We start from the raw sequence: 15,357 nt of genomic DNA, 5'->3' as shown, positions 1-15,357 counted from the left end.
AACTATATCAAATGACCAAAAAGTTTGAAACGAGTTTGAGTTCGAGCTTGAAACGAGTTCGAGTTCGAGCTTGAAACAAGTTCGAGCTTAAAACGAGTTTGGGCTCGAGTTCGAGTTCGAGTTTAGGTTTCGAGTTCGAGTTCGAGCTTGAAAATTTGAAACTCGCGAGTTTTCGAGTTGAGTCGAGTTTGAGTATGAGTTTTCGAGTTCGAGTCGAGTTTAGTCAAACTCGAGCTCGACTCGCATCATTGCCAGCCCTATTCAGTTCTATACAGTTCAATTCAGTTCAGTACAGTTCAATTCAGTTCAGGTGCGTTCAATTCAGTCAATGAGAACAAACACTAAGAGAGGAAGGATTGACAAATAACATGTTTGCTTAGGAGGATAAAAATTATAAAGGGGGAAGGGATACGGATAAAACCCCCTCTTATCTAGGGATGGAAATGGGTGATGGATCATCCATCATCCGTCTCATCCGGTTTATTAAATGGATGAAAAACCCGACTTAAATGGATGGAAAGCGGGTGACAGGTGAAACGGATGACGGATGCGGGTCGGATGCAGGTGATGATTTTTTTCATCCGTCACCCGGTCCATCACCTGTTTAACAATCCATATAATAAATTTTAAATGTAAAATTACTTATTTCCCATATTTTTGATATAGATATTCAACTACATAATAAATTTTATATGTAAGTATACTTAATTTTAATATTTTTGGTAGAAATATTTTTTTTATGTTTTTAATTATGTAAATTCAATTACAAACTACTTTAGAAAATATTTTATATAGTTGCAACCGTTTACCATCCGACCCACGTGATGGATGGATGGATGATACATAAGTGGGTGATTGACGGAAGCTGGGGGAGAGAGAGAAAAAACGAGGGAAATAAACTTAAAGCAATTGGAGGTCAGAGCAGAGAGATAGAAAAATCGAGGGTTTTACAAAAGCTTGGGACAAAATTTCCCGTTGGAGGTTAACCATGGTTAACTAAGACATCATTTTTGGCCCCAAATCCAAATTGGGCTGCAACTTAAATGTACATTCAATTTATAAGGCTGCAATTCGAGAATTTGAAATGAAAAGACTGCAATTAACAAACTTGCATATACAAAAGGCTGCATTTGGCGAAAAATCCTATCTGTAAACATGTTAATACTTTTGCTTATCTGAACCTATTAAGACTAATTTGTAACTTTTTCAATTCCACCCTTATTAAGATCAATTCCACGGAATTGTCAGACCTTTTTCAAGAGTCCCTCGGACATTAGATTCGAATGAGTTTTTGGAATTCATGTAATATAAACCTCCCTAAGTGACAGCTATACTTCTCCAGCATTTCCCCTCAAGTTATTGTTAGAGCTGACAATAGATCGAAGGTGGGTAAGATGGAGCTCAATCCACCTCCATGCGCTACCACTCTATCCATCATCCGATCCATCCATCACCTGTATAACCCACACTCCACATTAGATCCATCTGCCGTCCATGAATGAATTGAATGGGTTGGATGTTTAGCGGATTTAAACAAGTTATAACACGTATTTGTTCAAATAAACAACATAATAGTATGCCTCATTGCAGTGCCAAAAGTTCCAACTGCACAACAATTTATAAAAACTAATAAACCATTGTAAGTAGACAACTTGAACAGCAATTGCTTTACAATTAGACAAGCAGCCTGCAGCCTAAACAAGAACAAATAGAGCAACAATGGGCAGCGACACCACTGCATCACAACAACAATAAACTAAGTCCGACTTAACAACATTAAAACTAAGTATTAACAATAAAACTAACTCTAACTTAACAGCAGCGAACAGCATAGCAGCAGCAGAGACTCAGCAAAAGGCAGCAGCAGCACAACAGAAGAGCACAGCAACAGTAGTACATCAGTAAGAGGAACACAGCAGCAATGACCAACAACAGAGAAGCAACACCATTATGAACAAGCCAACAATCATATATCCACGTCATCTCCATCCTACAATGAATCGAAATTGAAAAATAATACAATATTTTATCAAGGCAAACTAAGAAATAAATATTCACATGAGATTACCGAGATAACATCAATACTTCACTTTAGAGCTTGCATACACATAAAAACTAATACTCCCTCCATTTTTTTTTAGATGTAACATTGGACTTTTCACATTTGCCGAGGCACAACTTTGACCGATAATATCTCCAATTGTATAAAAGTAAAAATTATAAAAAATATATTTTTGGAAAGTGTATACCGTGACGAATCAAACAAGATCCCACATGACTATATTTTTTCTTATGTATAAATAACAATTAGTGGTCAAAGTGTATTGGATGAATAGTGCCCAAAGTCAATATGTTACATCTAAAAAAAACGGAGGGAGTAATATTCATTGTGTTATACTCTGCTAGTCTGCTATATTGAAATTCTACTCACTTAAACTCTTCAAATTTCCCATAATCATCAGGATTCTTAACTCTATTACTCGTAAGTTTTCACAATTTTGCCATAAAAGTCTAAGGGAAAATAAGAAAGAAAAAGGACTATCCACTTTCTAGTTTCTAGCTGTTTTATGTTCTACTGAATTTGTATACTGCTTCCACAAAAAAGAGGGGATTAAAAAAGAAAAGAAAAGAGGGAGCCTAACTGCCAGAATCTGGGTTAGTATAAATACAGAGAGCAAGAACATACTTTTGGTAGTACAAATAGAATACAACATTCATCGGCTTTTCTCCCATCAACAGTTACACAGCTTTTATAAACCTGTAACATAAAACTATTTTCTTATCTTTGGAGAAAAAAAGGAAAGAAACAAACCTCAAAACTGTCGCGCATTCTATAGAAGTCATTATTATCATATTTTGCTCGAGACAGGTAGGCGCAATAGTAAAAGATCAATCAAGTAAATCCACTCAAAAAATCTACACCATAACAACATAAATAAAAGGAAGAGCTAGAACATACATTGTCCATGGTGCTAGTATTATTTAGCAGGAGTAGACGAATACATACAAGTTTCATACTTAAGTGCAACAATCCTGAATTTTTTGTTTGTCATTCCAAGAATCTTATCATATCATAAAACATTACATTTCAATATTGACGGGATAAAGGATATTGGGATACATAACAACATAAATAAGAGAACTAAGATCTACAATAACCATTGTACTCACAAAAGATAACACAGACAAGTAGACAGCAAACTTTATACATCAATATATGTCCTACACTGAAATTCACAAGGGAATTGAATAGGGTCAATACCTGCAAACCATATTCCGAAATGCTGGCCTTTGAAGAACAAGAACTTGCTAAGATAGTATCAATCACCCAGGTATACTTGTACTTGACATGTGAGGCGTCCTCTTTTGAAGTCATTACTTGATGTTGTGACATAATTACCCGAAAACAAAATCTTACAAGTTGAAGAGCCCCTTGGAAGTTTAAACAAGGACTTGCAGAACTGAAATTCCTGCCACATTGCATCTGCCTTTTGTTCTTCAATAATAGACACTCGTAACATTTGTAAATAAAGCTCCTCCAAATTATTTGCGTTACTTAGAACATACTCTAGCAACTTCAGGTCATCCTCGCTCCCATGAAGTCCCGAAATGTGTACTATGTTAAGTGTACTTACCAAACAATCTGGAACACAATTAGGTACACACCATTTATTGTGCTCAAGTGGTGGATCATCTTCCATTTTCACCTTAAGATGCTTTAAGTTGGGAAAGCATTGCAATGAAAGGAGAAAATCCTTCCATCCATTGAGTCCGATAAAATTCAAGGTGGTTTCAAAATGAGTTAGACTAGAAAACATTTGTAGAAACCCATCATCCATAGAATTAAGGTAAGCTAAAATATTCGTACTACTCTCAATCTTGAGGTCGAGGTTGCTAACAGAAGACATTCCTCTAATAAACGTGGACATATGTTGAAGATATATAATCTCTCCACCTGCTAACTCTTCATCTTCATCTTCTGCTGATTCCCAATCATCCCTCCTCAAATCAACACATGCTCTAGCTAATGTAATTGGATTCTGGACAAAGTAATAAAATGAGAAACAATCTTTAATGTCAAGGTTTGTCAATTTGGGCGCATCAATATGGATTCGAACAGCTTCAGTCTTTCTCGACGATTCCAAATCAACCCTCAATGACTTCAAATTGGGACAACTAATATGCACAGGACCGTCAATTAAGGACTCTACATAATCTAGCTTAAACCCTAAGTCCAAATCTTCCAACAACGGACACGACTTAAATAGAATCCCCAAACAGAGAGGAACATCAGCAACGTAATCCAATTTAAGCCTCTTCAAATTAGGAAGTTGAAAGACATCAACATCCTTGATTTCAGGCAAATCAAACTTCAGCATACCATGCAATTCCAAAACTCTTAAAGACTGCGAAGTAAACAAACAAGCAGGTACCCAAAAAAACTCCTCATAAAAACAACATTGAACATCAATATAAACATGCTCAACGTTTCGCCGAAAAATATCAAGGAAGAGTGGTTCTAACTCGTCACCTTGTTCAGGCAATTCCATTGGCGAAGACAAAATGAGTTCAAAATTAGAAATTTTAGGTGAAGTTAGCTGACCTAAGATGTTATCGACGTCTTGGGCGAAATTTGAGCCGTCGGTGGATAAGTTGAGGCGGGTGACTCCGGTCCAGAGGTGGCGCCAACGGTGACATAAGACGGTGGTTGCTGCGGCGGAGTTGATTGGAAGACGAGAAAGAATTTCGGTGAGAATTGAGTCTGGAAGTGCACTTAATTTGTCTTCTTCGTTACTTTTCCCCATTTTCGTTTCTTCAATGGTGAATGGTAGTTGAGTGAAGGTTGTTTTTGTTTAGTTCATTAGTTGTGGTGTCAAATGTCACACACATACATTACTGCACGAGTGCACGAGAGATGATACACAATTACACATACACTTGGTGTATGTACAGTTGTGCTTGTGCACCCACATACACCCTCTAAGGAGGTGTTTGGTTCACTAGTTTTAGGTATGAGGTATGGGTTTGGAATGAACAAAACCCATACCTAGTGTTTGTTTAAGTTATTTCTAAATTTTAAACCCATACCTCAAACCCATAAGGTATGGGGTTTAGAAACCCATAGGGGGAGGTGGGTATGGCTCATACCTTACATCTAGGTATCAAATAAAAGAAGATTTTTCATTCCTAAATGAAACCAAACACAAGGTATTAAGTATCAAGTTCCAAACCCATACGACCTTGGTTTCATTCCTGATTCCAAACCTATAGCATAATATCAACCAAACGCCCCCTAATAGGAATGGGGGAGAATGGGGGAGAATGGGGATCACTGGTGGACCATTGGAGGGTGAGATTTATGGAGACTAAGAGTGAGCCCATTGGATGATTTACAAACTAGATCAGAGGGAGAAAAATATTATAAAGAATTAGGAGAGAGAGAAGAATGATCAGATCATTACACAATGATCTTATCATTGTTGGATCATGAAAGAGAATAATTGGTAGGCCCCAGGCCCCCATGTATAGTTCACCTGAAATTTTCTGATTTGAACTTATCTAATCTGATCTGATCTGAACTTATTTTTTCTGATCTGAACTGATCTGATTTACAAGATCTTATCTTTTAGATTTTTCTCAATATATAAGAAAAAATATAGTCATGTGGGTTCTTGTTTCATTCGTCTCAATGAGTACTTTATTAATATTCAATTATTATAATTTTTACTAATATGTAATGAAAGATATTTAATACTAATAATGATTTTTAAATATAAGCATGATCTGATCTGATCAAAACTGACCTGATCTGATCTGAACTTATTTTTTCTGATCTGATCTGATTAGATCTGAAATAAGCAAAAATAAGGTGAACTGAACATAGCCTAATAAGAGGTATTGGGGTAGTGTATGTGAGGGGTTACATACACTTGCCTTATCCTTACTGCACACTCTTTTGAGCTAATATGCATTGAATTTAAAGTTAAATTGAACTAAACTAAACGTTTCAGTCCTTAATTGGGCTGAATTAAACTTAATGAAATTGAACTAAATCAAACTAAAATGATTAATAATTAACTGAATAATAATTTATAAATAAAAAATGATTAAATTACTTTTACGAAGGAAGTACTAAAGAATACTTAATTAATAATTAACAAATAATGATTTTTTTTAAAAGAAAATGAGCAACGATGGCAGTAAATACAAGGGAGGGGGAATGTTGGTGAAGATCAAACCTTGCACTAGGCGACCTTTGGTGCCACTATAACATAAGTCGATCCTCGTAATTATTAATGGAAAATTTGTCAAAAAACCCTTTTAAAATAGAATTTTTCTGAAGGAAGACCTTATAAAAAAAATTTGGCATTTAAACACCAAAAACCAAAAACGTTTGTGAGGAGGACAAATTTAATAATTACAACCTAATTAGACACTAATTATATATTAATAAATACATTATATCTAATTATACCTAATCAAAACTAATCATACTTTTATCAAAAAAAAAACTAATCATACTTAATTAAATGTTTCTCTCCTCTACCACCTATCACCACCCCCCTTTCTCTCTCCTCTACCACCAACAACCACCATTCTACCACTTCTTTCTCTCTCCTCTTTCCACCACTACCTCCATCTCTCTCTTCTCTTTGTCTAAACCCACCACAATCACCTAAAACCCCATTTTGAAAATGGGACGTTTTTTAATAATAAATATAGATTCTATAACAATAATATCAAAACCTTTGACTTTTTTTTACATGATTACATCGAGTCACTTCGCATCCTTGAGGTGTGAGGTCCGGCCCTCACCAAACGTGACAAAATAGACATTCGAATTGGGTGCATGATATCAAGCTAAGGATTTGTTAAGACCGATCTCATGTTTAGATACATCCATTTTTATTGAATCAGATTATAGTTTTTTGTTTAAAAGAGATGATAATAGTAATATAATGAATATTGACTACAATTATTATTGGATTGGGATGGTTTTGATTTGAGTTAAATTAGGTCAATTAGTTGGCATGTTTAAAGTTCCAAAGTCAAGTAGGTGTTTTTATCATTAAATCAAGTATGAGAAAACTAGTTTTGTCAAGTCTATGAGTAATACATCAATTGAGTGCTATTTTTTTAGTACTTGATGTTCTAATTGATTAATTAGTTATCAATATTAATCAACTAATGTAAATAATTCAACATAAATTTAGAATTTAATGTTCCGTGCAAAATTTAATATTTTAATTTGTAAACGATGCATCACACAAGTGCTACACTAGTTCCATGCTATATGTCTAATAAACTCAAAATTAGCGGTGGGTGACTGCAACACAAATACTTTATAAGACTATTTACCAAAATAAACTAATTAATTACAGGATTCCATAAGCAAGAAATGTAAAACATTGGATTCTTATGGACCAATGATACAAAATAACTTAATAGGGAAAAGAAATACTTTTTTTTTCTTTTGATCCATATGAGCCACGAAGGCGATACAAAGTACAAAGAAGGGGAGGGGGGATTCGAACTTGTGACCCATCGTTCACAGCACCTCAATCTTAACCACTAGGCCAAGACATCATTGGTAAAAGAAATGCTTCGTAACTATTATAAGGAATACAATGATCAAATCTAATGGAACAAATTTAAAGCAAGTCAAATACAATCCAGTCCCATAAGAATTAAAACTTAATCTTCATTTAGAAAGCAATACAGTAGAAAATTTAATATCCTCACCTATTCTCTGCCTCTCCCTCTACTTCTTCCTACCTAAACATAGCATAATACTCACAATCTACCAGCTTTTCAGCACAACGAATTTGACACCCAATTAGTCCTTTCTTATATGCATTACTTGATGCATTGATATAAACACCAGAGAACACAATCTTGCAGGTTACAAATCTCTTTGAAAGCTTGAACAAAGCGTGACAGGACTTACATTCTTCCCATAGCTGAGTCTGTTTGAATTGTTTAATAATAGTAGGAGCATGAATGTGAAGCTCACCCAACACCTTGGCATGATCCAAGATAAACTCCACCAACTTAATCTCATCATTAGTTCCTTTAAAGTTCTTCATTGTGATCCTCTTGAGCTTAGTGAACAAACAATCTGGTAACACAATTGGCGCACACCAAAACCTTCGCCGTGAAATGTGAAAATCATCCATCTTCAATTCAAGGTGCTTTAAGTTAGGAAAGCAATGTAAAGTACAGAGCAAATTCCCCCAAACTTCATGAGTGTCCATCGTCGTTTTGAAAAAGGTTAGATTATGAAACACAGGCATAACCTCATCATCTTCGGAACCAAAGTATGTATGCATATTGGGATAGGTATGTAGTTTAAGGTACCTAACACTAGACATCCCTCGAATAAACTTCGATGAGACACGAGCATGATCCTGAACCGACCAATCCATTACTTCTTCACCATCCTCGAAACACCTAAAGTTAATAGAAGCTTCAACTAATGAAGCTGGAATCGTTTTGAACCTATAATACGAACACGGATCACGAATCTTAAGCTTGGCCAAATTGGGTGCATCAATAACAGTATCACTGCATTTTGCTGGCACTGTCATGTCTATATCCAAGGACTTCAAATTCGGCGAAACTATTTCTAAAGGAACATTATGATTAGACAAATCCAATTTCAAACACAAATCTTCCAACACAGGGCAAAACTTAACAAGTGTCCTCAACAAACAATAGTCGATGTCATTGACACGCAAACTAAGTTTCTTCAAATTAGGAAGATTGATAGCAGTTCCATTAGAGGGTAAATCGTTAACCTCATCCAATTTCAACGTCCAATCAAGACAAGCACTCAAATCCAAATCTACCAAAGATTCACAATTAAAGACACAATCAGGTACAGGTACGAGTATAGGATCATCATTGTTTGATGTTATTTGAATTACCTCAATATTCCGACGAATGAGCGAAAGATAGCAATGTTCAGCTGATCGAAATTTCCAGTAAGGATAGTCCGTAGAATGGCCGTAAGAATACTTGAAGACGCGAATAGTGGGCGAGGTGAGCAATAACAGAAGAGAAGCAGCATTTTCGAACTTCATAGTGCGAGTATGGAATTCGAAGGTGGTGACTCCCTTCCAGACGTTTCGCCATCGGCGAGATAATTGGGAGGTTTTAATAGCGTCTAAAATTGGGAGATGAGAGAGGATTTTGATGAGAATTGGGTTTGAAAGTGAGCTTAAACGATCTTCTATACTTGTATATTCTTCAATCGAATTGCTTTGTCTGCCATTGGAAATGATTTCTGAAGAAGTGGAATTCGCCATACTCACTCTGGTTGCAAACCTAACGAGATACCAAGTACTTTGTTTGTTAAAGAGGTGACGATGGTGTTGAGATTCTTTAGTGTTTCAAAATAACTCTACACGGTAGAGTTTGTTAAATATCAGTCGTTGATTAAGAAAACAAAGACTTGTATTTACTATTTTCTTTTCCAAAAATCCCCCTATTTTTCCCCCGAATATCCTGCCCATATCTTTTCCTTTCCCACTAATCATGAGCCCTTGATTTTATAATATATGGTTAGGATTCAATTCTACTTTGTAGAATTTTCATAAAACTCTAGAGAATCCGAATCCGTGAGAGTGGAGGGATGATAATGTGATAATCTATGAGATTTGTAGAACTCCTCTCTTTTTGACTTTTTTCAATTGTAATATATTTTCATATGTTGATAATCTATTTTTATAGGTTGATAATGTATTTTCATGTGTTAGTAATGTACTCCTCCATCCCATAATATATTGCTTCTTTCCTCTTTACACGGTCTCCATGACGTAACTTTGACCTTTAATATCTTCAATTCCGTATTAATAAAAAAAATAAAAAGTTGATATTATGAAACTACACGTTAAGGCGAATCTAACAAGATCCCACATGAATATGTTTTCGCCAAGTCTTATAAAAGACCGTCTCACGTTAACACTAACGTGAGACGAGTCTGTTTTTCCTCCAATTCTTAGCCTCTGCCTTTATTTATGGTTTTATGGTTGATAATTGTGATTCTGGCTATTAGTTACTGTTTTCTGATAAATAGTTATGATATTCGGGTATTTAGTTATTATTGTTTTTTACACAGAAAACGCACAAATCTCAGATTATCTCCTGCAATTTCACCACCTTAAATCTCTCGAATGGCGAAAATGTTGAAGAAATTTCAACACTTTTCAAACACAACAACTGGAAAATTTTAATGGGTTCTTCAAACCTCACTAAAAAGCTAAACCCATATATCATTCAATATGTTCTTCATCATAATCAGTTTTTGGATCCAACTAAACTTCCGGATTTCTTCAACTGGTCACATTCTCAATTGGGTATTCATCAATATTTGTTTTCTTTTCTCAATTTTGGTTGTTCTTCTTTGATACAGTGATCAATGTTTGTAAGAAAAAGTGTTTCTTGATTGAAGCTGCTAATGTGTTTTTGTGTGTTAAAAATGGTGATTTTTACCCTAGTTTGGTTTGTTGCAATTCTTTGTTGTCTGACTTATTGAAGAAGAGCATGATGGTTTGTTTTGGAGGGTTTATGATAGAATTAGTGCATTAGTTTTTTTTTGAGAAAGACATAATTATTTATGTGTGATATTGAAGTTATGGTCAATAAAATGCATTATAATTTGATTTTTATGATATAACTAATATACTTCAGCGCTTAACTAATATACTTCAGCGCTTAACTAATATACTCGAGCGACTAACTAATATACTCCAGCGACTAACTTATATACTTCAACTTAACTAATTCATCCAGAATCAATTTAGGGCTAGCATAACTAATAGGTGCAAGCACTTAACTAATTTTACTACTGGTTTGATGCACACTAACGTGAGACCGTCTCTCCAAAAACGGACTCATATGATCGAATAATGTGAGATATGACGTTGATGAATACTCCGGTCTTCCAAATCGTTGTCTTCTGCAGTCTTCGACAAGGGGGTCTTGCGATCGAGACTAGTTATTGAATTGAACAAAACTTGACCCAATTGATTGTAAATGTATATTCGACATCCGACTCAATACCGCAAACGCCTTCATCAATAAATTGAAACTTCCTACGATAAGGGTTCCCACTACAAGGGCACCTTTTTTTTTAAATTGCCCCAATTAGTAACCCATTTTTTTTTTTTTGGAAAAAAAAACAACAACTAGTATATTTGTTAATCTAATTGATAAATTCAAAATGAGGGATGCTGAGCTCACTTTCAATTTCCACTGTGACTTTGGAATAGATAAAAACATTATTAGATATGATAAAACATTTGTTGGATATGATAATGCTAGACCACTTGCTATATGAGTCCTACCACTTTTTTCCAATTATATCTCTCACTTTAAATTTTAATTTATCATATTCGAGAAATGATTTATCATATTTGAGGCACGCTTTATCATATTTGAAGTGAGCAAAAATTGAGAGTGGGCTGAGAATTCCTCATTCACAATTAGTTGTGAAAATTTCTAATCTAGTCAACATGTCCTTACATATTTCTCCATTAAAATATACAGGCCACATAATTTATAAATATACATAAGTCTTTTGATAATAACGTAAATAGTCACAAAAAAGGAAAAAAAAAAAGAAGAAGCGGTCATCGAAACTTGTGAAGAACAATTCATTGAAAATTAGCAAATAGAATACTAATTACGAGTGGAAGTAACATCTATTTCTAACATCTACAATCTCATTTGCAAACGTGTTTAGGTTATTAATTTATGAATATTGATTATGTTTTATGATTCATAACCTTTTTTACGTTATGATTCTTTATTGGATTGCAGGATTATCAATTACTTTGGTTATGAGTTCATGAAATGAAAAACAATTATAATGAGCTTTACCGACGCATGATCTATTATTATGAAAGACGATTTGTTAACACGTTATAAATAAGAAATTAGGTATGATAAAAGAAAGTAATATGTTATTTTATAATTCTGATCATAATTACATGTGTTGGTGAACATTTATTTTATGTCTCTTAGTGGTACATGTGTAGTTTTTGTTCTTAAGGTAGTTCTAGTAGGAGACATGTGTCCTATTTAAACTCTTCATTTACCTCAAAATAAAAAGAAAGTATTGTATCTAATTTAAAACTTTCTTAAAAAGAAAAGTGCAGCATCTAAAAAGATAGAAGATGTATGGAAACAATTTTGTGAACAAAAATCATGTAAGTATTAAGATCATGAAATTTCTTATATATATATATATATATATATATATATATATATATATATATATAGAGGGGTGAGATCAAATAGGAAGGACCCTTAAATGAGAAGAGTGAGAAGTAATCTAGAGTGTTGGATTTTTGGATGGACAGTTGTGATTTATTGTAAATGTGCAGAATTTTATGAGGAATGTGCATAATTTTGTTAGTGAATGTGCATAATTTTTCACGGGATGAAAATTATGCACATCAGCAAGAAAGTTATGCACATCCATTTTCAATCACAACCGTCCATCCAAAATCCAACAATCTAGATTGCTTCTCACACTAACTTCTCATTTTAAGGCTCCTCATTTGATTTTATATATATATATATATATATATATATATATATATATTATATAATATATATATATATATATAACATGACTATACGAGGATTCAAACCTCTGACCACTAGCGGGTATATATATATATATCTAATGTTGCATTATTAAACTGAGAAGACATCACCTATTTACCTTAGCCAGCAATTCCATAAGGATGGCTCAGGATACGATCAGGCTCTCGTTTCCTGAGTGGAAGACACTTGAGTGCTCAAGTCTATTTCAAAGAAGGGAGGCCATTTAAGCTATCCTTATGAAATCCTTGAAAATCATAGGTCAAGAATTCATGGGTCACTATTATGTTATTTCGAAAATCTTGAAACCCTTGAATGTCGACTTGGCAGAATGTTATTTGAAATCTCAAAAAACCAATAACCAAACTACTCTTTCTAATTTGTGTTTTCTTCTAATTTAAAGGTAATGTAAGTTATATTTTTATTTGTATGGCATTTCAAAAGCATTTGCTTGTTTTTAAGATAATTTAAGAATTTTTCTTATTTAACTCTTTAAAAAAATTCATCACTTTTATAATCGTATTGTCTATTTTCTTGCTTTTCTAAATTGGAGCTTCATCATTCCCGAAATGTTTCAATTTAAGAAACTTTAGGTGTCTTCTGTGCTACCTAGTATTACGTATTCACTCTCCTCTACATCATTTTTGCAGTCTATTTTCATTTTATCCTTAATGACGATCCAAATAAAAGGGTTCATCACTCTCTCTCTCCTACTTTTTCCTATTGCACTACATTAATTTTTTCACACATTAATTTCCACTACATACATTAATTATTGTATATCATTGAAAGTACACTTATAAAACAATAATAATATTATTGTTTTATAAGTGTACTTTCAGTGATATACAATAATAATAATAAAATGTGACCAAAATAAACAACCAAATGTATGCAACAAACAAAAATTTTACATCTTACAAAGAATACTCCTTTTTGCAAATAAAAAGATATGGTTGAAGTAAATTAATTAAAATAAAATAAAAATAAGGAAATAGAGACACTTATGCCACTTAGATTTGCAACCTTCTCACTGCTTAAATGCATAGAAGGTGTTATTTATAAAAAAAAAAGATGAGAGAGAAAAAGTTAGTGAGAGATGCTCTGCAGAAAACGACCCCCATCCCTCAATCCCAAAACCTAGCTTCTCGCCCCCCAAAAAAAATCCCCAATTCTTCGAGTTTCTTAAGTTCGAAAATCCCAGAACACAAATCTTTTGCAATTATACAATGGCTTTACGTCTTCATTATTAGTTTAATTCTGATTTCGATAGCACATCTGTTACCCCCAATTTTTAGGGTTTGTTCGCATCATTATAATCCTATGCGAGTAGACTCTTCAGTTGGTTGCTTGCCCCAATTTCTTCAAAAATCTTCTAATTATTCAGTAAAAAGTGGTTAGAAGTCGGCGAATTTGGCTAAAGTATCTCAGAAGTCTTTCAATTGGAGGAAGGGATTTTTTCTGCTGCAGTTCAAATACAAACGAGAGCGACGATTCGTTGGGGTGTCCTGCAGAGCATTAAATGCGAGTGATAGTTGTTTAGGGTTGCGTGATTTTTCTAATTGGTGTGGCGTGTTGAGTTATGGCGTTTTGAGGCCGTTTTGCAGGTTTTTAGGTGAGATTAGGGTTTTTCTAGCCCACCCTACTCTTGTAAGTAGGCATATTCATTCCTCTGTTGCATTAATTGTGATGGAAAAGTTCAGTGGTGAAGCCTCTCAGCTCAGGCGAGGTAACTTCCTTCCTTGCTATAAAAGGGAGTCTCAGGTAATTAATTGGAGCACATTCTCTCTCATTCCCTCTTTTTGTTCTGCTTATGTGTTTTATATAATTCCTTCAGTAAGGTTGGTAGCCATTAAGATGGATTCTCATCCCAATTTTAAGGAAGCATTAATAGCAAATCCTTATCCTAGTACTGGGGATGGTGCTAGTTCATCGTCTACTTTTGTGATTCCTTCTGTCCCAGTCTCTTCTGAGTGTCCCCCCTCTTCATTTATTAACACTACTGCTCTTGAGAATGCTGATGGTTTAGGGTCTGCTGACCCTCCCCCTGTTTGTTTTCCTAAGACTATCATTCTTGATAGCCTTCCTCAGGTGAAGCAAGACATTTCTGAACTTACTGAGATGTGTCTGATTGGTAAAATGCTATCTGTCCCTCTGGATATTCGTACAATTACAGCTAAAACTAAGGCTGACTGGATATTTATCAAAGGTGAGGTAGACTATCTGGATATGGGTAATCATTGGATTCTATTTCGGTTTGCTAACCCTCAAGATTTATCTTTAGTATGGTCTGAACGGCCATGGCATGTCCAGGGTGATTTGCTTGTGTTGTATCCATGGAAGCCAGCCTTTGATCCCTATTTGGAAGAGGTCAAATGGGTGGATTTGTGGGTCAGGATACCTCGTCTCCCTGCTGAGCTTATGAATTTTGATTCCATAGCTAATTTGTTGAGTGCTAATGATATAGGTGCTCTTATCAAGCTTGATCAACGTTCTTGCTTAGGAACAAGATTAGGTTTGCTAGGGCCTGTATTCGTGTTAATATCCAAGCTCCTCTCTTGGAGTTTGCTGAGGTTAGTCGTGAAGGTTATTTAGTTAATGGCTATATTGTATGGTACGAGGATTTCTCTGTTGGTTGTTCCTTTTGTGGTGAATCTTTACATGTCATTGATGCTTATCCCCTTCTTACCTCTCCCAAGAAGGAGGTCATTGTTCAGTTAATTAAGAGTCCCAAACAAAAATCGT

General features: G+C 34.6%; 2 protein-coding genes across 3 annotated transcripts; both read right to left on the bottom strand.

Moving 5' to 3' along the window:
• Positions 1 to 1,550: 1,550 nt before the first annotated feature.
• Positions 1,551 to 4,885, bottom strand: LOC104883944 (F-box/FBD/LRR-repeat protein At5g22660). 2 transcript variants are annotated; one of them, XM_010668521.4, is made up of 3 exons: positions 3,263 to 4,885; positions 2,687 to 2,758; positions 1,551 to 1,990 (listed from the first exon to the last, which is right to left on the bottom strand). In XM_010668521.4, exon 1 carries the CDS (start codon positions 4,803 to 4,805, stop codon positions 3,321 to 3,323), a length of 1,485 nt encoding a protein of 494 aa, XP_010666823.2. In that variant the 5' UTR covers positions 4,806 to 4,885; the 3' UTR covers positions 1,551 to 1,990; positions 2,687 to 2,758; positions 3,263 to 3,320. The 2 variants fall into 2 exon arrangements, with proteins under 2 accessions (XP_010666823.2, XP_010666822.2); XM_010668520.4 differs by lacking the exon at positions 2,687 to 2,758 and having other exon boundaries at positions 3,263 to 4,884.
• Positions 4,886 to 7,365: 2,480 nt separating this feature from the next.
• On the bottom strand, positions 7,366 to 9,403 carry LOC109133745 (putative FBD-associated F-box protein At5g56700). Its single transcript, XM_019247488.3, has one exon. The coding sequence runs from the start codon at positions 9,306 to 9,308 to the stop codon at positions 7,773 to 7,775; it is 1,536 nt and encodes a 511-aa protein (XP_019103033.2). The 5' UTR covers positions 9,309 to 9,403; the 3' UTR covers positions 7,366 to 7,772.
• Positions 9,404 to 15,357: the final 5,954 nt, after the last annotated feature.

This window comes from Beta vulgaris, chromosome 8 (assembly GCF_026745355.1).
Source record: "Beta vulgaris subsp. vulgaris cultivar EL10 chromosome 8, EL10.2, whole genome shotgun sequence".
NCBI classification, from domain to species: Eukaryota; Viridiplantae; Streptophyta; class Magnoliopsida; order Caryophyllales; family Amaranthaceae; genus Beta; species Beta vulgaris.
Note: the sequence above shows the minus strand (reverse complement) of the source record. Positions and strands in the feature narration are given on the sequence as shown.